The sequence below is a fragment of the Marmota monax genome, unplaced genomic scaffold (genome assembly GCF_021218885.2).
Source record: "Marmota monax isolate L192 unplaced genomic scaffold, Marmota_monax_Labrador192_F-V1.1 WCK01_AAM20220418_F8-fsc00008, whole genome shotgun sequence".
NCBI classification, from domain to species: Eukaryota; Metazoa; Chordata; class Mammalia; order Rodentia; family Sciuridae; genus Marmota; species Marmota monax.
In genome coordinates, this window is record NW_026694432.1 from 15,284,501 (window position 1) to 15,307,856 (window position 23,356).

The following is a 23,356-nucleotide window of genomic DNA, read 5'->3' on the forward strand; positions in this document are numbered from 1 at the left end:
TGTTAATCTAAGAACATCTCAGAGCAATTCCAACATTAAGAATAAAGTCACGGGGCTAGTGTGGTGGCTCAGTGGTAGAGCGCTTGCATAGCATGTATGAGACACTGGGTTCGATCCTCAGCACAACATAGATAAGTAAGTAAATAAATAAATAAATAAAGGTATTGTGCCCATCTACAACTAACAAAATACTTTAAAAAAAGAATAAAGTTATAACTAGAGATACATAACAAAAATTCCAAGAAGTACATAGAAAATACTAGCCTCTAGAAGCTAGAATAACAAAATTAATATCAGAAAAATAGAGTTTAAGTCAGAAAGCATTAAAAAGAACAAGAAAGGATATTTCATAACAATAAACATAATCTATCAAGAATATATACTGGTCATAAATAGTACCTACCATAGTATATGAAGGAAAAACTGACAGAATTACAGGAGAAATTCACAAGTAAGAGATTTTTAATATACCTCTTTCTCTGCACCAAAAGAAAAGTAGCTACATACAATATTTAAAAAATATATTTAGATAAATAGGCTTTTATTGCATAAAAATTATACCAAATTTCAAAGGCTTTAAACAGTGGCCATTTATTTTCTATAAAAGATGCAATTTAAATATAAAAACCTTAGATAGTTTAGAAGAAAAAAAGAAAGATATGACATAAAAAATGTTTAACATAGGAAAAAAAATAAATTTACAAAGGATATTACCAAAAATAGATATATTTTAGTAATGCCAAAATAATTAATTCCATTTAAAAAGACATGTACGTCTGTATGCAGATATTAAAAGAGCTTCAAAATTCACAAAGAAAAATCCCATGCAACTAAATATGAAAAAAGTAAAAGCAAACTAAAGAACAAGAGAGGTATTCACAACACATATTTTCTCTTAAAAGACTTGTATCTACAGTAGTCTGAGGCAAGAGGATTGCAAGTTCAAGGGCAGCCTAGGCAGCTTAGAGAGACCCCCATCTCAAACTAAAAAATATAAAGGGATCAGGAAGTAGGTCAGTGGTAGAACATCCCTGGATTTAATCCCTAGTGCCAAAAAAGAAAAAAAAAAAAAACCTTATAACCAGACCAAATAAGAATTTTTCTAACTCAATCCAGTAATATATAGACAAGAGAACTGAATACATATATTACAAAATAAGATGTATAAATGGCCAATAACCACATGAAAAATTGTTCAACATAAGTAGTCATCAAGGAAATGAAAATTGAAGCCATCAGTTATACAAATTATACAAATACTTATCCTATTGCATAATTTAAAATTATACAGTTACTTAAACTATTGTTATTTACTCAATCGAATTAAAACCTAGATCCACCAAAAACTTACATGAGTTATTTAATAACACACAACAGGAAACAACTCAAATGTTCCTCAATAGGAGAATGAATAAACAAATTGCCCTAAGATCATACAGGTGAATGATACTGAACAGTAAAAATTAAAAAGCGTTGATATGCAAAACAGCATGGCTGAGTCTTATAAATATTGTGTTTAACAAAAGAAGTCAATGCAAAAATAATCCTTGTATGATTCCAAATGTGTAAAATTCTAGAACAGGCAAAATAATTTATGACTATAAAAATAACACCAGTGATTTCCTGGAGAGTGAGGCAGGTCACACTGATTGCAAAGGGATATGAAGGAACTTCGTAGGTTAATGGAAATAAATATATTTTGATTGTTGTAGTAGTTACATGGGTGTGTATATTTTCTAAGAGTCAATGACTGGGGCTGGGGATGTGGCTCAAGCGGTAGCGCGCTCGCCTGGCATGCGTGCGGCCCGGATTCGATCCTCAGCACCACAAACAAACAAAGATGTTGTGTCCGCTGAAAACTAAAAAATAAATATTAAAATTTAAAAAAAAAAAAGAGTCAATGACTGGTGTACCTAAAATCTGCATATTTTATTGTGCATAAATTATATCTCAAATTTTTGCATTTTAAAAAGATAGTGAATTATAAAACAGAAAAACTTCCTGACTGATAAATAAGTAAAAAAGATATACTTGAAATAGAAAGCAGCAAAACTCAAATTATTAGATAACCTAATCAAAAACAAAGGGAGACAGCAGGAATATGCAATAAATAAGTAAATACATAAGTAAATAAATAAATAATGAAAAGCAGACTATGATCATTGAAGTAAGAAAACATTTTTTATATCATGAGGCAACTTTTCACAAATCTATGCCAATAAACTTTAAAACCTAGATGACATGAATTATTTTCTAGGAAAGTACAATTTTCTAAATTGACCCCAATGAACATAGAAAGTTTACAGTTTTCAAATTCTTTAAAAGAAATAGAGAAAATTATCAGAAGAAAGCCCACCAAAGAAGACAAAAGTAGCTGGTTTCATTGAATACTACTAAATGTTCAGAGACAGGGTAATCTCAAGCATACCTTAGAAACGCTCCTGCATAAATCTGAAAAGTTGACACAAAAAAGAGAACCTATGGACCAATCTCAGTTGAGAGAACATGTCCATTTGCATTTTTAAGTGGGGATGTAAAAACCCTGGGAAGCAGGACTGGTAGAGGCCAGAGTGGACCAGATCCCCTTAATTTAAATATCACCTCACCTCAGTAGCCAGTGCAGGTCAGGTTAGTAAGGTCAGGAGCTTTGCAAAAGTCAGGTGGGTCTCCATCTAGAAGCCATTTACTTTCCTCTTCCTCTTACCAAATGAAAAAGAAACTCTCCCTGGAAAAGCTAGTGTCTGTCAATGCCACTTGGAAGGAATCCTGAATGAGTCATGTGAAACTCATTTGGGACCACAGCAAACCCCTGCATGTGAGCCCATCCCCAGAGATGATCAGCAAGCCCCTCATCTGTGAAGGCAGGGGATGAAGGAAATGGTGAGATGGGTAGAGAGCTACAGTCTCCTTCCCAGGGTTACTTCTTGGCCTTCCTTTCCCAGAAGCTCCCTTTTATCTATGTTGCAGAATCCAGCACACTCAGGAAGCCTGGCTAACGGCACATCTACAGCAAAACACCAGTTCTTCCTGATACTTGTACCACTGTCAAGGGCACCAAAGAAATTGATTTATTCCATAGAACTTTGCTTTGGAGTCCCCAAACCAAGCAAATGGAACTTGATTCCATGGATCCCACATAATTTGTTCCTTGCTGTTGTGACACTCCCTGTGCCCCAGGACAGAGCAGCTCCTCATACCTGGGGTGTGCAAGGCCCTTCTGAACCAGCATCTTCCCACCCTTCATTGTGACATGAGAAAACCCAATTCTCCTCTAACTCCTCCATTCTTAAGGTCCATACTGAATGTCTTACTTAGGATGGCATTTTTTTCTTCAGATGTGTTAATACTGCCACTTAGCCAGTCCAAGTGTTGCTGAACCCTTTCTGCTCTTGATGCAATCACACCATCATCATCATCATCGTCATCATCTTTATCACCATCACCATCACTATTGTCACCACCATCACCATCACATCACCACCACCATCACCGACCACCACCATCGTCACCATCACCATCATCACATCACCACCACCATCACCACCACATCACCATCACCATCATCACTACCATCACCATCACCACCACCATCACCACCACCATCACCACCACCATCACCACCACCATCACCATCTCTATGATTTGTTGAAGCACTATGTTGTGTACTGTACGTATAGTGTCTCATAACAAATAATATTTTATATAATACAATGGTCCTGGGAGGTAAGTCATATCTCTTGAGTGGGAGATGGAGAAGCCATCACACAAAGTGGAAAGAATTTGTTGAAGACCACACAGGTTGCTAGGGCAGAGGTGAGCTATAAATCCAAATACATTTGGCCCAAACTTTCATGGACTTACCTGCACCCTATACTATCTTTGTATAAACTTAACCCATCCTAGAGATCAACTCTTTTGAGTTTGGGGTTCTCTACGTTTGCACCATCCCTACCTACTCCAAAGCCAGGTAGCAATGCCCACATCTAAGCTAGGAAGTGATTCCCAGCAACTGGCAAGGCCCAAGTCCCAGCAATACTGTAGTGTTGACACAGTGTCCAAGGTCACCTGATGTCATGGAGCAGTATAATGCCAGGTGTGGGTCTTGTTTGTGCTCAAGTACTGATTTTCCAATGGTTGTCTTTTGCACCAGGAAAAAGCAAATGTGTTGGTCCCCGTTCCATCTTCACCCCATTTACTTGGTGTTTCTTTTTTTCCTCCAAGTGCATTGCCCGACAAACGAGCTTCTGACAGACTCCACGGGTGTGATCCTGAGCCAGAGCTACCCTGGAAGCTACCCCCAGTTCCAGACCTGCTCTTGGCTGGTGAGAGTGGAGCCCGAGTACAACATCTCCCTCACGGTGGAATACTTCCTCAGTGAGAAGCAGTATGATGAGTTTGAGATCTTCGACGGTGAGTCAGGCCAATGCCGTGTACCTCTCTACTACAGAAGGCTTCAGGTCTCTGAGAGTCTGTGCTGCAGTTTTCCTGGCCCCACGTGCTATCTTGCTCTACACAGAAACCCAAGACTCTGGGATCTGATGGGCTGTGTGGCTGCTGGACCTGTTACAGAGCCCCTTCCTACTCTAGTCCCCACTCAAAGCAAGCACACTTGACTGTCAGCCAGTAAATTGGGTCATTCAATACCTTACTCCCAGGTAAAGACCTTGCTGCTTCCAAAACACAAAGAAGTCTACACTGAACTGCTTCTTTGGTCATGGGAGGGGAAAGGTGCAGTCATTTGCTCTTCTTATCCCAGAAGGAATAATATCTCAGCAAGCCCCAAACCACTGCACCCTCAAAATTTCACTGCAGACCTTTTAGGATTTATATCTTACTCTGTGGAGCATGAGTCTTGCAAAGGCATCTCCACTAATTGTCACTAATGCCTCATCAGATCCGATTAATATGATGCCCTCAATATAGTGAACCAATATGCTAAATTCTACAGGATGTCCAGATGGCCCCCAGTCCTTCATACTCTATTTTGACGAAATGCAGGAGAATTAATACTGCTGCCTGCTTCATGTGGATACAGGTTGATTCTGATCCTCCTTTCTGATGGGTATAGAAAAGAACGCATTGCCAGATCCATGTAACCAAGACTATGTTAATCTGCTCTGACGAAGATACAACATCTGGCACAGCTGTTCCAACTAGGTTACTCCTTGGTTATGTTTAGACTGTGAGGTAGAACTGGGCCAGGACTCCATTTATTACCAACTTCAATCTAAATAGTACAGTCATGATAGGCTCTGAATCTTCAGGAATCAGCCTCATTCACACCTTGTATCCAAAGACTTTAAGATATTTAGACATTCTCATTTCTACAATATTCAGTTATTGGAGTATACAGTGGTAGGGCTTTGTGGGGAAGGAATAGAGAAATAACTATTGTATACAATTGGCACTATTTTGCAGGGTCCTTTTTCATAGGGACTCAGTTTCTCCTTTAGCAGAAATGTTCTGGAATGGGAGATGCAACCTGGCCTGGTGGTCTGCAAACTGTACAAGGGATTGAGAATGTCCAATGTGGGCAGCTTTCCTTGCCCACTGGTTATCTAGTCATCATCTGCTTTGCTCATACATCTCTATCCTTTTTTGGCTGCCCATTGTCTTGCCCTTAGGAATCCCATGTTTTATGGGCCATCTCCATAGACCCTCTGATCAGACCCTCCCAAGGCCATTCTAACCTTGGTACTCATTTTAGTAATTTCTCCAACTTTGCTTCAGGCTGTTCACTGATCCCACTTGGCCTATATATCCTAGGATTTCTGCACCAGTCACGGTAGAGAGAGGGGGTCTTATAAGTTAGACTACAGAAGCAGTGATGTTAGCTTGCTTAGCTTGCTTTGTTCCCCATATGACCAGCATCCAAAGAAGCAGCTGTCCTGGGGTACATACAAAAAAAGCAGCTTTCTACACCTAACACTAACTTGTCCCCATTCCCAAACATTCATGAGAGAAATTCTGTGTCCTTCAAGTTGCCACTATCTAGACATCCGGGCCTGGGGCCTGCTCTCTGTGATCCCTTGACTTTGCCAAGTTCATAGGAAGTTAAAGTGGTGTTCCAGGGACATGGTGTCGTACTGTCCTCCTTTTCCTTAAGGATATTGCAGCCTATAATCATGTGTCCTTCTCAACCTAGGTCCCTCAGGACAAAGTCCTCTGCTGAAAGCCCTCAGTGGGAATTACTCTGCTCCTCTGATTGTCACCAGCTCAAGCAACTCTGTGTACCTGCGCTGGTCATCTGACCACGCCTACAATCGAAAGGGCTTTAAGATTCGGTATTCAGGTGAGTAACCCATCAGGGCTCCTGAGAAAGACCAGGGCCTCTGAGCCCCTTCAGTCATTCACCCAAAACACCCAAATAAGCTGGGATCCAGCTCCTCAACAAGGTGGTGGGTACCTCATGGGGACTGGGCAGCCTCTCCCTGTCTAAATCTCCCCCACCGGGGAGTGGCACAGAGGCAGAATCCTGTTGCCTCTTTCTCTAGTCCTTGCCCCACTTTCAGTCTCTTCCCGTCTTCTCATAGTGCCAGCCTGTATCTCTAGGATAAGTTAGGGCTCAGTTCCTGCCAGCTATCATACCAGAGCCCATGATGCCCTTGCCCACTCCTGTCCCCCCTTTAAAAGCCTCCCTTTAGAAATTTAGGAAACATTAGTAAAATTCTCAACCAAAAACCCTACAATGGATCTCTCTCTGGTAAAGGTCACACAAGCAGCAAGAACGGGCTGTATTCCGAGGCCAGGAGCGTCTCCTCTGCTCTGCAAGCCCCGTCTTTTTGATTCCTATTGCTTTTTTATTTTTTATTTTTTTAGTCAACACATAAACCTTTACGTATCTATGGGTACAGTGAGACATAGATATATCTGTATATGTATATTACGTATATGCCACACTGTACCCCTAGATGTGTAAAAGTATATAGTAATCACACTAGGGTAGTTAGCAAGTCTGTCACTCGAAACGTCTACCACTTATGTTGAAAATAATTAAAAACCTTTATCTCGCTATTTTGAAATATACAATTTATTTTTGACGAGGGTCACCCTACTGTGTTGCTGAGCACTATAGGATTTATTCCTCTTGTCTAATTGTATTTCTGTACCTGAGAACCGACCTCTTTCTGTCCCCTCTGCCGGCTCTCCTTCCCAGGCTCTGGCAACCCCTATTCTACTCTCTATCTCTGTGAAATCAGCCTTTTTAGCTTGTTCATATGAGTGGGAACATGCAGTACTGTCTCTCTGTACCTGGCTTATTTCACTTAACAGAATGTCCTCCAGTTCCATCCACATGGCCCCAGGTGGCAGGGTTTCATTCTCTTTTATGACAAGCCACATCTTATAGGCAGAGTCAGATCAAAGGCCAAGCCACACAAACAGCTGATTCAGGAACACAGAACTATCCCTGGGCATGTAATGAGATGGAGAAAACCAAATCTACCCACACTGCCATTACTGACTTGTTGGAAGAGAACTTGCCAAGCTGCTTGATACCCACTCGGAAGGGTGGTGGGCCCCCTGACTGCTGGCTGGGCCCAGCAAGCTTGGAGGGGGGAATTGAATTACTTAAGGCCATGGGGAATTCCACCATGCCCAGTGCCCCTCAGCATACTCCAAACAAGTGTGGGACACATTTCTGAAGTATATTGTTAGGGAGGGACATCAAATTCTCAAGTTCTGCCTTTGGTATTACTTGTCTTTCTTGATTCATGTCTTGCTTGGGCCTCCTACTTACAAGACCAGCCCAAACTTAGAGGGCCCACTAGAGCAGTTCTAAAGAACCCTGGAGTATGGCCTCCAGGGAGAGACAACCAGATAAAGCTGCAGGGAGCCTGGGAGGAGATAGATCTTTACTACCTCGGGGTCCAGTTTCCACGTTCTCTCCTTTCCCTGATGTACACCCTGGGGTGGGGAATCATGACCACCCCAGGATCAGCCACCAGCTCTATTTACAGTCTAGCTCTAGGATTATTTACGAAGGCACTGAACTGCTTCCGGCCTCAGTTTCCTCTTGATGAAAAAGAAACCTCTAGGTGCCTCTCAGGGAAGAACGAGACTCAGTTCTCTCCAGGCCTATGACTTGGGACAGTTCAGCTACTCAGTCTAAAGGGAAATCAGCATTTCCTACCTTTGTTGATAAATTGGGAACTAAAAACTATTAAGGAGTTGCCCTATTCTTGATGTTCAGAGACTCATCCGTTTGGGAGCAGTGATCCAGGTGTACATACAGCAGATATGCCACCTAGAAAGGGGGCTGATTACATTTGCAACAACAATTAGTACTTAATAATTACAATATAGTAGATATGTTTAATTTGCATGTGTCTTTCACTGTGACTAAGTGTATTTTATAACATGTCCCTGAGTGAGGGGGACTCATAGATACAATATATGCAAGACAGAAGGGACAAAGAGAGGAAGGACACTCATGATATGGTGTGGAGATATTTAAACCACCAGTTCTGTTCACAGAGGAGTGTGATCCCAGACAAGAAGAGGCCAGAGACTGGTGCCCTCTTCCCTCATCCCTGTTGGCCTGGGAGACCCAACCAAGGACTCCTCAGGCAAACAAAGGGGCACATGCCACTTGTCCTGAAGTCATCCCTCTTTCACAGCCTCCCGGGATGGGCCTGCAGGTCCCTGGCAGGGCTTGTCATGTGAGTTTTCAGGCTGGGATGCTTTCCTGTTTCTTTCACTGCTGTCTCCTGCCACTTAGAACAGACGTTGGCATGCAAATGGACATGCTGAATCTTTATGTTGGACAAATGGATAAAACACTGAAGCCATATGTCGAGGGGACATGTCGGGGAATTTATGTCCTGGATTCCCGGGTCCCCTACATAGCAGAAAAAAAAAGGAGAGCAATCATTAATGGAGCACTCAGCGCCCTGCACTGTGCTGGCAGCTTTATATACATGGTGTTTTTTAAATTGTCCACAGACCTGAGGTGGATATGTGTAGATCCCAACTTCCAGGGGAGGACACTAGTGCTAAACAAGTTTCAGTGGTTTGTCCCAAGTCACGGGCTTGGAGAGGTTAGAAACTGAGGCCCTGCAGTCTCACCTTTCAGGAGCCAATCTCACTGGGTTGCACTTTCCAAGGATGCCAGGGAACCTGATCCGGGCCATGCATCCAGGGCTGCCCTCAGGCCTCAAAGAGGACCCAGTTCTTCATGGAGCAGTTTTTTAAATTCTCCTTTATTCTGCTTTTGCTTTTAAACTGGCTTTTTTCTTTTTCCCAATATCAACCACTCAGACCTTCCTAAATAGCAGAGGACACGACACGGCAGTGGCCAAGATAAAGAAACGGGGGACGGGGGTGGGGGGGGGAGAAGGGGTAGGGGCCAGCATGAGAGACCACCTGTGCTCCTGCTCACACCTGGTTCCCTGAGCCACATCTTGTTGTTCAGCCCCTTACTGCAGCCTGCCCAGGGCTCCACTCCACGGCTTCATTCTGGGCCAGACCACCACCCAGCCCGGCGGCTCCATCCACTTTGGCTGCAACACAGGATACCGCTTGGTGGGACACAGCATGGCCATTTGTACCCGGCACCCCCAGGGGTACCACCTGTGGAGCGAGGCCATTCCTCTCTGTCAAGGTGAGAAGCAGGTGGGAAGCAAGTCACAAAGCGACTGGGATCTAACTCAACTCTTGGCTTCTGTCAAAATGAGTCACTTCCACATGCAGGTTTCCCAGGGGTTTGATAATGAATTCATTAATCTAGCAAATATTTACCAAGCACCCATAATACCTTCAGCCCTGGGATGACATATGCATAGCAGTCTCTGTTTTCAGAGCCATGGGGGAGATGGATATGTGAGCACATAAATGCAGAGTGACAGAGTAAGAACGGATCCACCCATTAGACAGTGAGGGAAGGCTCCCAGAGGAGGGGAGGAGGGGAGCGAGTGAGTTGATCAGACACTTGAAATGTACAGACTACCCTTTAGCTTGCAGGCAGTATCTTTTAGACTTCACTTTTGACCCCTGGAGGAATATACATTTAGACTAGGAATTTGGCGGGGCGGGGGGGGGGGGGGAATACAACTACAAATAGTGCAAAAAAAAAAAAGCAATAATGAACAATAATTCTATCACAGGAAATTGCTACTGCTAACATTTCAGCTCGTTTCCTTTGGTTTTCTATAGATTGATTGCAAAAATAGGATCGTCAGTGTATAAAACTTTTAATATCTTATCAATACCTTTCAAATAATTCAAATAACTTCCTCATTATTATTTTTGGTGGTTGCATAGCATTATGGGAAAACTGATGTGTAATCAAGTATAGTTCTACTCTGGGTCATTTGGAGTCCATACTTTTTGCTACCCAAAACTTTTAACTCCATCTTATGAACATCCATGTTTATTTCATCAAAATAAATGCCCAGAAATGAGACTGTTGAATCACAAAATATGCAAAATTAATAGCTTTTGATAAAAGCCTTTTACAAATGTTGTCCTCATTTACACTTCTACCGGCGGCACATGGAGATTGTCTTTTATCCCACAATCTCAACAATATGTACTGCATTTCAAAAAGAAGAGGAAAACTTTGTCCTTTATATAGACAAGAAGAGGAAATTATGCTGCTGTTAGATTTTATTTTTCTTTGCTTCCCAGTGTGGTGAAGTGCTTTTAGTGATATTCATCATTGCTGATCCTTACAACCTACTGGTCTGAGCCTGCTCTTTCCCAAAGAGAAGAAATAGTGTGTTGTTAATATTCTACTGTAAGCCCTAAGCAAAGGTCACAAAGAACTGACTGTCCACAAGTGGCAAATATTATCTGGCTTCAGTTTGTGTCTTTAATCACATCAACATGGACAAGTCTTTTGTCCAGAGCTCCCATTGCAAACTACCCTTGTCTGTTACCTTTGTCACTCTCAAAGGAAGCCATCCTGATGTTGCTCCACGTGCCTTCCTCCCACTCCACACTAAGCCTCCTTCCGATGCCCTCCCTCTGTGTTCTCTGGAATCCTGGTTCTATACCCCACAAGCACACACCCTCGCTGGCTACCCAGGAGGCTCTCCTCACTCCTTCTCCACGGGTACCTCCTGAGCATATGTGTGCTGTGGCCCTTGAAGTAGGGGAGTTAATCTCCACCAACACCATTTCCCATTTTCAGGGTCAGGAAGGGTCTGACATTCTCTCTTTCAAACCATGAATTCACTCTACCTGAGAGATTCTGGGTCCCCAAATACCTCTCTGTCCTCCCCAGACCCGTTCTCTGGCTCCGTGTAGTCTTCCCACAGAGGTTTCATTACATACGTTTCAGATACTTTGTGCTTGTATTTCTCCTCCCTGACCCACAGAAATGTCCCTTTACCTCTAGATTGGGGGATGTCACTGAGGCATGGAGAACATGAGACTCAGACTCATCCTCTCGCTGGCTGAGGAGTCCTCTTCTGTCCTCTCAGCTATCCATGAGAGCAGGGCCATGAGAGGTGATTGCTGTCACTCCTTCACCCGAGGTCCCCAGGTGCCTCAAGACACTGTGAATCTAAAGATTGCACATCTTCTGTTTACTGAATTATCTCTGTTTCCTAAGGGGATTTTTTCCCCTACTTTTTAATCTTATCTTTGTGTATCACATGGACACCTACTGGTGTTCCTCCTACATGTAATGATCTGTGATTATTCATATTTAAAAAGTAAAGGCTAGGTTGATTTTTCCAGGCAGCAAATGTAGATTGCCTTTGTTGTTATTTTATACAAATATCTTTGCCCATAGGTCTCTCCCATGAATAAGAGGTTGAGATGAGGTGTAGCCAGGATATTAGAGGGGCATCCCTTAGGTTCAGAGACCTTAAATTCTAGGAAAAGAACTCTCTTCTGGGATGGCAACTCCCACCATAGCTGCCCTAGTTTGTTGAAGAGTTCTTCCCCTGACCTTAAGTAAGAGAGACAAAAATCTCTATTTTGTTTGGAAAATAGATGCTTGAATGCCCCTATGCTGTATTTGTGGGAAGGGAGGGAAGTCTCACCCTGAAGCCTTTCCCATATATTTCTGAGCTGCAGATTTTTTGCTTCATTTAATCTATCTAGGCACTTCTGTCTTTACTCCATCTTCCAGATTTTTCTTCACTCAAAATCTCTGCCGATGACACTCCCATTTCTTTTTTTATTGTGAGTCTTTTCCCTTTTATTATTTTTTACTATAATATTATTAGGGCCCTAGAGAGAAGAAGAAAGATCAAAGTATTTCCCAGAACCCCATCCAGAAACTCATGATGCATCTCTCCTTTCTAGCTCTTTCCTGCGGTCTTCCTGATGCCCCCAAGAATGGAATGGTGTTTGGCAAGGAGTACACGGTGGGGACCAAGGCTGTGTACAGCTGCAGCGAAGGCTACCACCTCGCGGCTGGCGCAGAGGCCACCGCGGAGTGTCTGGAGACAGGCCTGTGGAGCAACCACAACGTCCCCCCTCAGTGTGTCCGTGAGTCCCTGGGCAATGGAGGGGCTGGGTAGGCAGCAGACAAGATGCCTGCAAGGGCTGAGCTGAAGAGGGGAACGTGTACATGACAGTCGAAGGATTCGGAGAGGGGAGGAGTGGCCTCTGCCAGCTTGGGCTGCCATTGAAGTTACTTTCAGAGGACTAATGGACTGTTGTGCCCGGGGACATTTCCATAAACCACCACAGAACTTACAAGTGACCTCGTCTAATGGAGAAACTGTCAGAGAGTGTGTATGAATGTCCCTCCATCACAAAAATCTGAAATGATGACTTTTAGGCTAGAATCCAAATTGGCAGCCTCATGGTCATACTTAGGTCAAAGATACAGGTTTTTTGGTTTCCTTTGGCCTACACTGTGCTTTGTAAAAAAAAAAAAAAAAATGCTTCTCAACAGTCTAAAATCAGGGAATTTTCAATAAACATCCAGATTCTTGGCTTCTCCTGGAAAATAAAGGCCTGACCAAATGGAACATGCATTCCCACAACCAACCAAACCAATCATCAACCGTGACTGAGTACCATCTCCCTCCTCTTTTTTCTCTCCTCCTCCTCCTCTTCTTCTTCCTCCTCCTCCTCCTCCTCCTCCTCCTCCTCCTCCTCCTCCTTCTCCTTCTCCTTCTCCTTCTTCTTCTGATCTGCACTCCTCAGTTTGCCATATCCCTCTCCCCAACACTTCACCCATTTTCCAAACCTCCCTAAGGACTTAAGGTTCTTGAATTTATCATGACTGCATTGGGTTCTCCAGTCCCCAGCTCTGGGCTCCTGCACTGTCTTCCATAATTGATTAACCTTCCTCCCTCCTTGTTTCCCCAGCTGTGACCTGTCCTGATGTCAGCAGTATCAGTGTGGAGCATGGCAGGTGGAGGCTCATCTTTGGGACCCAGTACCAGTTCCAGGCCCAGCTGATGCTCATCTGTGACCCTGGCTACTACTACACTGGCCAGAGGGTCATCCGATGTCAGGCCAATGGCAAATGGAGCCTTGGGGATTCCATGCCCACCTGCCAAAGTAAGCCCAGGAGGGAAGGGTAGGCAAGTTTGCACAGGGTCTCCTATGGGGGGTACATTGGAGAAGGGGAGAGGAGGGGTACCTCCAGGGATTATAGTGTCCTCTTTTTGTACACACACCTAGAATCAGGGGCTGGGAAAATGCCTGATCCACTGACAAAGTACTTCTTAGCATCTTGTCATCATATTAGAAGGTACATTTTTAATAAGCTGTACAGGTGAGCATGCACTAATTCATTTGTTCAACATTCCTTAGGCCCCACAGCGGGGTACTCCAGGTGTTGTAGGGGTATAAAGAAGTAAGGCTGTGTTTCCTACCAGCAAGGAGCTTGCAGGACTAGAGCAGCAGACAAAGAAGCATTGATAATGTGGTGTGTGGTGAGACATGGTGTGCAGGTGTGAGGCTCGCACGGGGAGGAGACACCTGAGTCTGTCTTCCTCTCCTTCTTCACTGTTATTTTTCTTCAGTTCTTTAATGTACTTCAAAGGTCATGGTTCCTGGGAAGTAAGTTGGAAACAGAGGTTAATTAGGGAGTGCTCTTGGGATCTCCACTTGTTGGGAGGGGGCAAAATTGCAACGTATGCAGTCGAGGGGAGAAATAAAGAATGTCCACGTGTTTCTGCCCCTTTCAATGCTTTATTCACTCAACTTACTCAATATAATTTCACTCTATAGGTTCTTAATCAAGAAAACAACAATTCTTAATGCTAGGCACTGCAATAGACGTAATCACTTCACAGCAAACAATTCTAGATTAATCCATTCACAGCAAACAATTCTAGATTAATTCTAAGTACTGCAAACACACTTAATCATGACAGGCTAATGACAGACATTCCCTCTGCGTGCTAAGTTCAAAAGTCTCAAGCCTTAGGCTTTATGTCCAGCAGATGCACACTCACTCAGACCGTGGTGACCAGGTCCGGAACCAAGGCAGGCTTTTCCTGGTGTGGAGTGGACGACCAGTTGAGGAGAATGTCATGGAGAGAAGTTGCAGCTCTCACCAAGGTCCAGACAGGCAGTAGAGTTTAAGAGCAGTGAGGATCACACAGAGGATCAGGAACGATGACAAGTGATGGGATGTCAGGTCCTCATCAGGCTCTCCAGCTCGAGTGCATCCTTGTTTCAACTGGCTGAATCCCTGTTCATTTGCTCTATTATTATACTAAATTTTGGGGCTTTTGACCCCCTTTTCAATCCTTATCAGCTACCACTGGATTTCTCAGTGACATCATTTACCCTGGCGTCAGAAACATCTGTCTGGTGGTCTCCACTCTGATCTTCTCACCTTTCCCTCTTATCAGGGAAGGACAGCCTGCCAGGGGCTTCACTCTGTTTATCAGAGTGAGGGGAAGTAACTTGTCTGAGGCCACACTGGAGGGCTCTGTGGGTGTGCCTGGTGAGACTGCAGGTTTCAAACTGGAGTTTTTAAAATGGTGTTGCTTAGTCTCAGGCCTAAGGCCACCCTCACACCACTGTAGAAGGGAAGGGAAGGGTGTGGGCCTTACAGTGTGATGTACTCATATGTGAGTGTGTGTGTGTGTGAGAGAGAGAGAGAGAGAGAGAGAGAGAGAGAGAGAGAGAGAGAGAGTGCGAGAGAGATCCCCAAGGTCACGAGTATAGGACAGCCTCACTGCAGTGCAGCTTGGTGATTAGGCGATCGTCAGCCACAGGCCATCAGAAGAGCTCTTAGAGGGAGCCTGAGGCCACCCTGGCTTCAGCAGAAGAGGAGAGGTTGACTGGCAGTGCCTGCCCAGGGCACTGGGGAGTACAGAATCGCCACCTCTTCCTAACCACAGTGCATGGCTGAACCTCCTGAGGAGTTTTTTTTCTTAAATACAGGTGCCTGGGCCTTATTATCTCCAGATATTGAGGGCATCTGGAGTAGAGTTAAGGATATAATAGCTCCTCTGGTCCTTCCAGAGACACCTGCAGCTGAGATATCACATCACACAAATCCATGTCACAACCCACATTCTGGTCTTGAGTTCCTGGGGAGGAAGGCTAAACCCATGTTACTTTTGTCATAATTCATGTTCATCGAAAGCAGCACGTCTCCCTCCTCTTAAAGCCGACTGTGTGTTTTCTGGTCCTTTCAGTCACCTCCTGTGGAGAGCTCCCCACGCCCCCCAGTGGCCACCGCATTGGAACACTGTCTGTCTATGGGGCCACTGCCATCTTCTCCTGCAATTCCGGGTACACTCTGGTGGGCTCCAGGGTGCGGGAATGCTTGGCCAACGGGCTCTGGAGCGGCTCAGAAGTCCGCTGCCTGGGTAAGTGGTCTCCTCAAGACAGACTAGATGTTTCCAAAGCTGGGAGCCCGCTTTTCACCAAGATCATTTTACCTTCTGTCGGAAAATGTTTACCCCAAACACCGTTCTGCAGCTGCCATGACTAAAACCCCAAACCAGCTTCTGTTGGAGCACTCAAGTCTGATGAGACCAGACTTTGAGGGGTTGTTTTTCTGAGGGATCAGAAAAACAACCCCTTGTTATTGGCCCTTGCATAAGGGGTGAAGCCCCAGCCCCCACCTTATAGAGACACATTCCTGTAACATACCTCAAATACCCTTTATATTATATATTAGCAAATTATTTAAAATACATATGTATGTATATATGTGAATTACATCATATGTGCATATATGTGTGTGTTTTCTTACATACATGGTAAGAAAAAGACACATATAAAAGCAACCTGGCTTACAAAATACGAAGTTTTCATTTCTCTGTCCTCTTGCTCCTTTCTCAATTCCAAAAGAGGGTCTCAGCCACACAAACCTCACAGAACCAGTTGGGCCATCTCTCCTGGGTGGACAGTGCTGCCCTCCCACCCTCTCAAGCCCCTGTTAAGCACACAGTCATGGGTTATTTCCACACAGCGCCAAAGGAAGCCAATAGAGGAGCCAACAGAATGCCAGGAAGACCTGCTACTCAAACCCCATTGAATAAAGATAACTCACCCAAGTGCCACTCAAAAAGGAAAGAAAATTAGCCAAACCACATGTTTTTATATGGTGTTTTTAGTACGACTAGGCTTTGACAGCCTTAATTAGACCGTGGCATCCTCCATGAGGTTGAAGGTCAGTAAATGCTGGTTGATGGGAAAGAGAGACACCCCTGTGTTAGTCAGCTTTCCATGCGCTGACAGAATGCCTAAGGTAACCAACTTGTAAAAAGGAAAGTTCATGGCTCATGGTGTCAGAGGTCCCAGGCCATGGTCACTCAGCCCTGTTGCTCTGGGCCTGTGGTGAGGCAGAACATCACGTGGGAACTTGGAACCAAGGAAACTGCTCACCTCATGGCGTCCAGGAAGCAAAGAACCTGGACAGGAGCAGGGTCCCAATATCCCCTTCAAGAGCACCCCGCATCCCAGTGACCTAACTTCCCCCAATAGGCCCCACCTCTTACGGCTTCTGACCACCTTCTAACAGTGCTGTGGGCTGGGGATGGGGGCCCAGCACAGGGGCCTTCCAGGAACTTATCTAAGCCATGGCAATCTCTGAGGCAGGTAAGTTCCCACATGTGTGCAGACACAGCAAAAAAACTCAGAAACAGGTGGCCATTTGGGATGCAACCCTGCGATTGGGGGTTGCCATGCCCTCGAGACCATTTCTATCATGACTGTGATTCCTGAAGTCACTCCTGTATTGCTACTTTCAGGGGGAGCTGGGAAAAGTGAAGGGTGTTTGGGACTCGGTGCTTTCCCCCCACATCCCTGTCGCTCTCCACCTTGACCAAGCTCTGTCTCATTTTCTGGAAGCACCTCTTTGATTTCTTCTTTCCCATCTCCCACCCAAGCTGGACACTGTGGGACCCCTGAGCCCATCGTCAACGGACACATCAACGGAGAGAACTACAACTACCGGGGCAGCGTGGTGTACCAGTGCAACGCCGGCTTCCGCCTCATCGGCATGTCAGTGCGCATCTGCCAGCAGGACCACCACTGGTCGGGCAAGACCCCTTTCTGTGTGCGTAAGTATGTCACCCGCTCTCCCTAGTCCCCGGCTCAGATTCAACACGGACCCTCTCTTAGATTAGCTAGAAGATTCGTAGAGTTATCCTTTTTTTATTTTTTTCTTTCTCAAAGATGTAATCATGACCTCCATTGTTTTCAGTTGTCCACATCATTAATTGTTGCTTTCACTTGGATTGTTTCTTCCCTATGATTTGGTTTGCCTTAATAGTCATGTCCTAGCTTCAGAGTTGGGATTTTAATTCATTTGCTTTCATTCTTTCATTTGTATAGATTTTTATTGACATAAGTATTTAAACCTATGGAATTATTTTTGATCACCTGTTTTAATTGTATCTCAGAGAGTCTCATAATGAAGGTTTATCATTTGTGAGAAAGTCTGTAATTTTGGTATTATAGTATCTCTCTGTCCATATATATATATGTATGTGTGTGTGTATATATATATATAGAGAGAGAGAGAGAGAGTCATGTAGATATGTATTTCATAAATCATGTTGCTTATGTCCTCTTTATTCTTGCTAATTTTGGTCTACTTGGCCTTTTTTCCTAAGATGTATATTTAAAGTTTCCTATTATCAGTGTGTTTCCACTTTTTCTTGCATTCCTTGCAGTATCTTTCTTTCTTTCTCTCTTTCTTTCTTTATTATCAGAAATTGAACCCAGAGGCATTTAACTACTGAGCCACATCCCCAGCCCTTTTTTGTGTCTTATTTAGAGACAGGATCTCTCTGAGTTGCTTAGGGCCTCACTAAGTTCCTGAGGCTGCCTTTGACTCTGTAGTTTCTGCTAAATAAAGGTAATTGCTGTGTTATTGGGTGCATAGATATTCATAATTATTGGCATGAATGTCAAATTGTGGGTTTTAGCCTTTAAAACTGTCTTCTTCATCACTGATAACATTTTTTTAGTTGAAGTTTTACTTTGCTTGATATCAGGCTTACACCAACTCCTACTTTGATTCTTTTTCCTGATATGGTCTTTGACCATCCATTTAATGGTGGATGAATCTCTTAAATCAAGTGTGATTCTCATGCACAGCATTGAATTTAAACTTGCCTCGTGAGTCAACTTGAAAATCTTCCTTTTATGAGTTAAACTCATTCATGTGTATTGATAGGTCTGATCCATTTGGTCTCAATTCTGTCATCTTTATGTAGTTAGTATTGTAAAATAGTATAGTATATCTCTGTAAGATGTGTTTCTTTGCTTTCTTTTTCATTTCTTTAGGTATTTAGGAAAGCTTGAATCTTTGTCCTGTTGCTTACTTCTGTACTTGTAACATTTTAATGCCATTAGCTCTGATTGTCTGACTTAACTTTTTATTATGTAGTTTATCAATTTTTACCTGTTTATACAACAATGAGCTTATTCTATGTTCTTTCCCTTTTCCCCTTTCCTTTCACTTTTAGTTGGATTATTCCTACTTTGTCAGGACATAAAATATTTATGACAGTATTTATATATTCTATCTTTCCCCCCACCTTTACTCCTAGATCTATAATTAAATATATCAGAAGCTCACCCAATCTATTGAAGTTTTCCCAGTTATCTCTTAGTAGGGTCAAGCTCAGTCTCTAGTAGATTCTTCAATAAGATTCCTTGCATAATATTCTCCCAAGTTCTTGCATATTTAAAACTGTTTTTCTGTACCTTTAAACTTGAAGGACAGCTGGATTGGAAAATCCCTGGCCACCTTATTGCTTTGACTGTCTAAAAAGTGTTCCTCCACCATTATTTTGCTTAGCATGTTACTCTTTTTTTTTTCTCACACTTTCGTTTTTATTGTATGTATTCAAACTGAACTACAGAATGTTTGGAGATCCAATGAAAGGCTTAGTACACTCCATGTAATTAGCATCTCCATCTTCTCACCTATTTCCCTTCGGGTGTTTGTGGGAAGAGCACCCAAAGCTGCTTTAGGAAATTTCCACTGCACAGTACAGTCCTGTGAACTGAAGTTGCCATGCTGTGGGTTGGATCTTACTTGTACTACAACCTTGAACCCTTTAACACTATCTCCCTGTCTCCCCTGCCACTGCCACTGGTAACAACCCTTCTCCTTGCCATTTCTATGTATCCAACGTTTAGAATTATAAGATTGGCTTGATTCCATTTTATAAGCTATTGAATTATTTTCTGGGGGTCCTGATTATTTTTTTTCCTTTATTCTTAAAGTCTAATATTTTAGCCAGGTAATGCCTCTAGAGTTGACTGTTCCAAGACAATTTCCCCAGGTGTTCTGTGCATCTGTGAATGTGTAGATTCAGGTCTTCTTTTATTTTATTGCATTCTATTGGGTTATAGTTGTAGAACTAATTCTGGCACACTGTACCTGGGTTTAGTGTTTATTTCTCTACTTCGCATCATTTAAAGTTTGTAGCCTTCTCTGTTTTCTCTGCAGGTGTGGGTTTTCTGTACTTTCATTTGTTCTTGTTAATCTACAACTTTTAGATTTAGGCAACCACCATTATCCTCCACTGCCTGGAAGCAATTTGGATAATTTCTCACTTTTTAAAGTTCCCTAAAGTGAGATTTATGTAAAGTGGAGGGTTATGTTCTTCATTTTTATCTTTGTCTTTATTTGGCTTTTCCTGTACAGGATAGGGCCATAAAGTTATTTTAGCTTTTTAATCACTGTCACCAAAAGACCTGGCAAGAACAAAATAGAAAAGAGAAAGTTCATTTGGGGCTCACAGTTTCAAAGGTCTCAGTCCACTGACAGCCGATTCCATGGCTCTGGGCCCAGGGTGAGGCAAAATATCCTGGTGGAAGGGTATGGAGGAGGAAAGCAGCTCAGAACACGGCCACCAGGAAGCAGAGAGAGCTCCCCTCACCAGAGACAAAATGTAAACCCCAAAGGCATGCCCCAAGTGACCTGTTTCTTCCAGACACACCCTACCTGCCTGCAGTTACCACGTCAGTGGATTAATGCACCAAATAGGTTATGGCTCTCATAACCCAATCATTTCATCCCTGGGCTTTCTTGCATTGTCTCAATCATGAGCTTTTGGGGGACACCTCATATCTAAAGCATAACAAAAATCACAAGACTTTCTGTTTAAGCAATGCATGAACAGTAGTCCTCGTGGTGGCTTAAGAATTATTAATGTACAGAAAGCAAGACCCATTGGTATCCAGTCACACCTTCAGATACATCTAAACAAACCATGTTCAGCTTCATGAGAAGATGCAAATTCAAATGCCTTCAGGAAATTGGCACCCAATGTTCATGAAGAGGTTTCTTGTGTGAATAATGGAGAGAGCAGGGGTCTGGATGGAGAATGTCTGCCTGACCTAAAGATATTCGTTTTTAGGCCTGGGTGGTATTACCAGGCGGCACAGTGAGGAGGCAGGCACACAGCTGAGGGCCTCAACCACCCGGCGCACACCCAGCTCCAGCCAGACACCACGTGCTATATGACTGCAGACCAAGCAGCTCATGCACTGGGTGGGTGCTAATTTCATCAGCTCTGAAAAGCCAGTCCCTTAGTCCCTGTCCTGAGGATTAAATAAATTAATACACGAGAATGGTTAGAACAGAACCCTATTGCTGCTGCTGCCAGCCTAGTGATGACAGTGACCTGGGTGGTGATATTGCCACCCTGACACATCACAGAATCCAGGATCCCTTATGCTGGCCCCTTTCTCTTCTCGAGCACTGAGCCTGGCATGCTACCTAGAGGAGAAAGGCAAGTAAAAGAACAAGCCGGACGCAGTGGTGCACGCCTGTAATCCCAGCAGCTGCGGAGGCTAAGGCAAGAGGATCTCGAGTTCAAAGATAGCCTCAGCAACTTAGCAAGACCCTGCCTCAAAATAAATCTTAAAAAGGTTGGGGATGTGGCTCAGTGGTTGAACACCCCTGGGTTCAATCCCTGGTTTGAAAAAAAAAAAAAACTAGTAAAAGAAGAGACTTGTGGGGGTGCTTACTCTGTCAAAGGCCCTGCATTGGCTGCTGTCCATGTAAACTCACTTTCCCCGGCGTCCACCAGACTCCGGACCTCCCTCCCTCCTGCACTGCCCTCCTTAGCTCCCCTGCCCTGGGCCCACACGGCTGCTTCATGCTTTCGCCAGCCTTCTGAAGACCCACATTCCACACCCCTGCCTATACTCTGGGGAACTAGCTAAAGTGGCAAAGCTGGCCTGGAATGAGAAGCCGGGCTCAGAACTCAGATAAGCCCCTTGGAAACGGAGCCCCCGAACAAGTCTCTCAACTCCCCTGATAGTCTCTTTCCCATGGGGATAATGACCCTGCCTGTTGAGATGAAATGAGCTCATGCATATAAACCCCACCACCATTAGGTAATCGGATCATCCCGGTCTCTATTTTGCAGAGATGATAGAAGCCATAGACAATAATCCCTTCTACTTCCTGCTTCCCCACCCATCTCATCCGCATCTATCCCTGCCCTTCCCACCCTAGTAGCAGAAGAATCCCTCTCCCTGTCCAGGGCTGTCCCTCCACTAGGCTCTGGGTCTCCCTCCCTCCAGCCTCCGTGGTGAGCTTAGTCTGTCTTGAACGCTCTCTCCTCCGTTCTCACTGTTTCTTTTTTATTGCTTCCCTCAGCCATATTCAACCAACTTTCCTTAGCACCCAGGACTTCCAGGCACTGTATTGGGTGTCGTGGAGAATGGAGTGTGTCATAGTCTTGCCCTCAAGAAATTAAGAACCAGGGGTCCGAGAGGGCCAGCCCCTGTTGAGTGCTGATGCCTTAGCAGGACCCTTCCTTTCCCCTGGTGATGCCTTCCCTTTTCCCCTTTGCAGCCTGTGTTAGGTCTCAAGAAAAACAGCCCCAACAGGAAGTGTGTGTGTCTGGAGAGAGAGGGGTTTATTTGAGGAAACTGCTCATGCAGCCATGGAGGCTGGCAAGTGCACAATCTGCAGCACAGGCTGGAGACTTAGGGGGGCCTTGCTGTTCTTGGCTGATGGCAGTCTGCAGGCAGAAGCCTCTCGTCTTCCAGGAAAGTCAGGTGTTTTCTATCAAGGTCTTCACCACGTTAGGCAAGGCCCACCCACACTATGGCAGATGATCCACTTTACTCAGAATCTCCTGATTTAGATGTCATACTCATCTAAAAAAAAATGCCTTCACGGAAATACTGAGAATAACATTTGAACACATATCTGGGTACCACAGATTGGCCTCATTATTTAACACATGAAATTAACTGTCGCATGAACTTACTGCTTGACAACTTTGCCTACTCAAATTGCTTCCACCTCTTCCCACATTGGCAGCCAGGGCCACTGAAATCTGAGTTACGCCCCCACCATTTCTCTGCTCCAACCAGAAAGAACCTCCCAGGCAGTAGGAGCTCTGGTCCTGGACCACGTCACAGAGTCCTCAGGGCCCTGCTGCCCAGGAGCTGTGGGATGGGAGTCCAAGGCATGGCAGCCGGAGCTCTGAAGCAGACAGTGACCCAGGACCCAGACAGCTCCAGGCCCTTGTGTGGGGATACAGGATATGGTACCTGGTGGCAGCAGCTGCTCGGCTACTGTTGCTCCGTGAACAGGGCCTGGGAATATGTGAGAGTCAGAGAGCCTACAAGAGACCAAGAGACACTGCCAGGTCACCAGTGCCCCTTCGGATGCATTGGTGGACGTTGTTCTGTCCTTATCTTACTTGACCTATGGGGTGCCAGCATGCCTTGCAGCTCTGCCCTTGGCCTCCATGACACTGCCCCTTCCTCCTGAGCCATGCTCGCTCCTTTTCCCACCATTCCTCAGCTTCCTTTGCAGGTTTTGTTGTCTCTGTGCCTTCAAAGGTGGTATCCCGGAGGGTTGTAATCCTAAGCACCAGGCTCATGGTTTTTAACCTTGGGGAGGGGGCCAAGCCCCCCCGCCCACCTGGTGAAACTGGAGGGTCCTCTCCCAGGCTGCCACTTCACAGATCTTCGCAGTGAACGCGCGGGC

At 44.4% G+C, this 23,356-nt stretch overlaps 1 protein-coding gene across 5 annotated transcripts in view; it reads left to right on the top strand.

The window, feature by feature from the left end:
- The window catches only part of Csmd2 (CUB and Sushi multiple domains 2), a 548,321-nt gene that overhangs the window by 487,993 nt on the left and 36,972 nt on the right, over positions 1-23,356 (top strand). For all 5 annotated transcript variants that reach the window (XM_046468882.1, XM_046468883.1, XM_046468884.1 and 2 more), the window contains 7 exons: positions 4,222-4,410; positions 6,146-6,292; positions 9,413-9,601; positions 12,256-12,441; positions 13,273-13,467; positions 15,567-15,740; positions 17,268-17,441. In XM_046468882.1, coding sequence (XP_046324838.1) covers positions 4,222-4,410; positions 6,146-6,292; positions 9,413-9,601; positions 12,256-12,441; positions 13,273-13,467; positions 15,567-15,740; positions 17,268-17,441 — 1,254 coding nt within the window. The remainder of the gene's footprint in view (positions 1-4,221; positions 4,411-6,145; positions 6,293-9,412; positions 9,602-12,255; positions 12,442-13,272; positions 13,468-15,566; positions 15,741-17,267; positions 17,442-23,356) is intronic.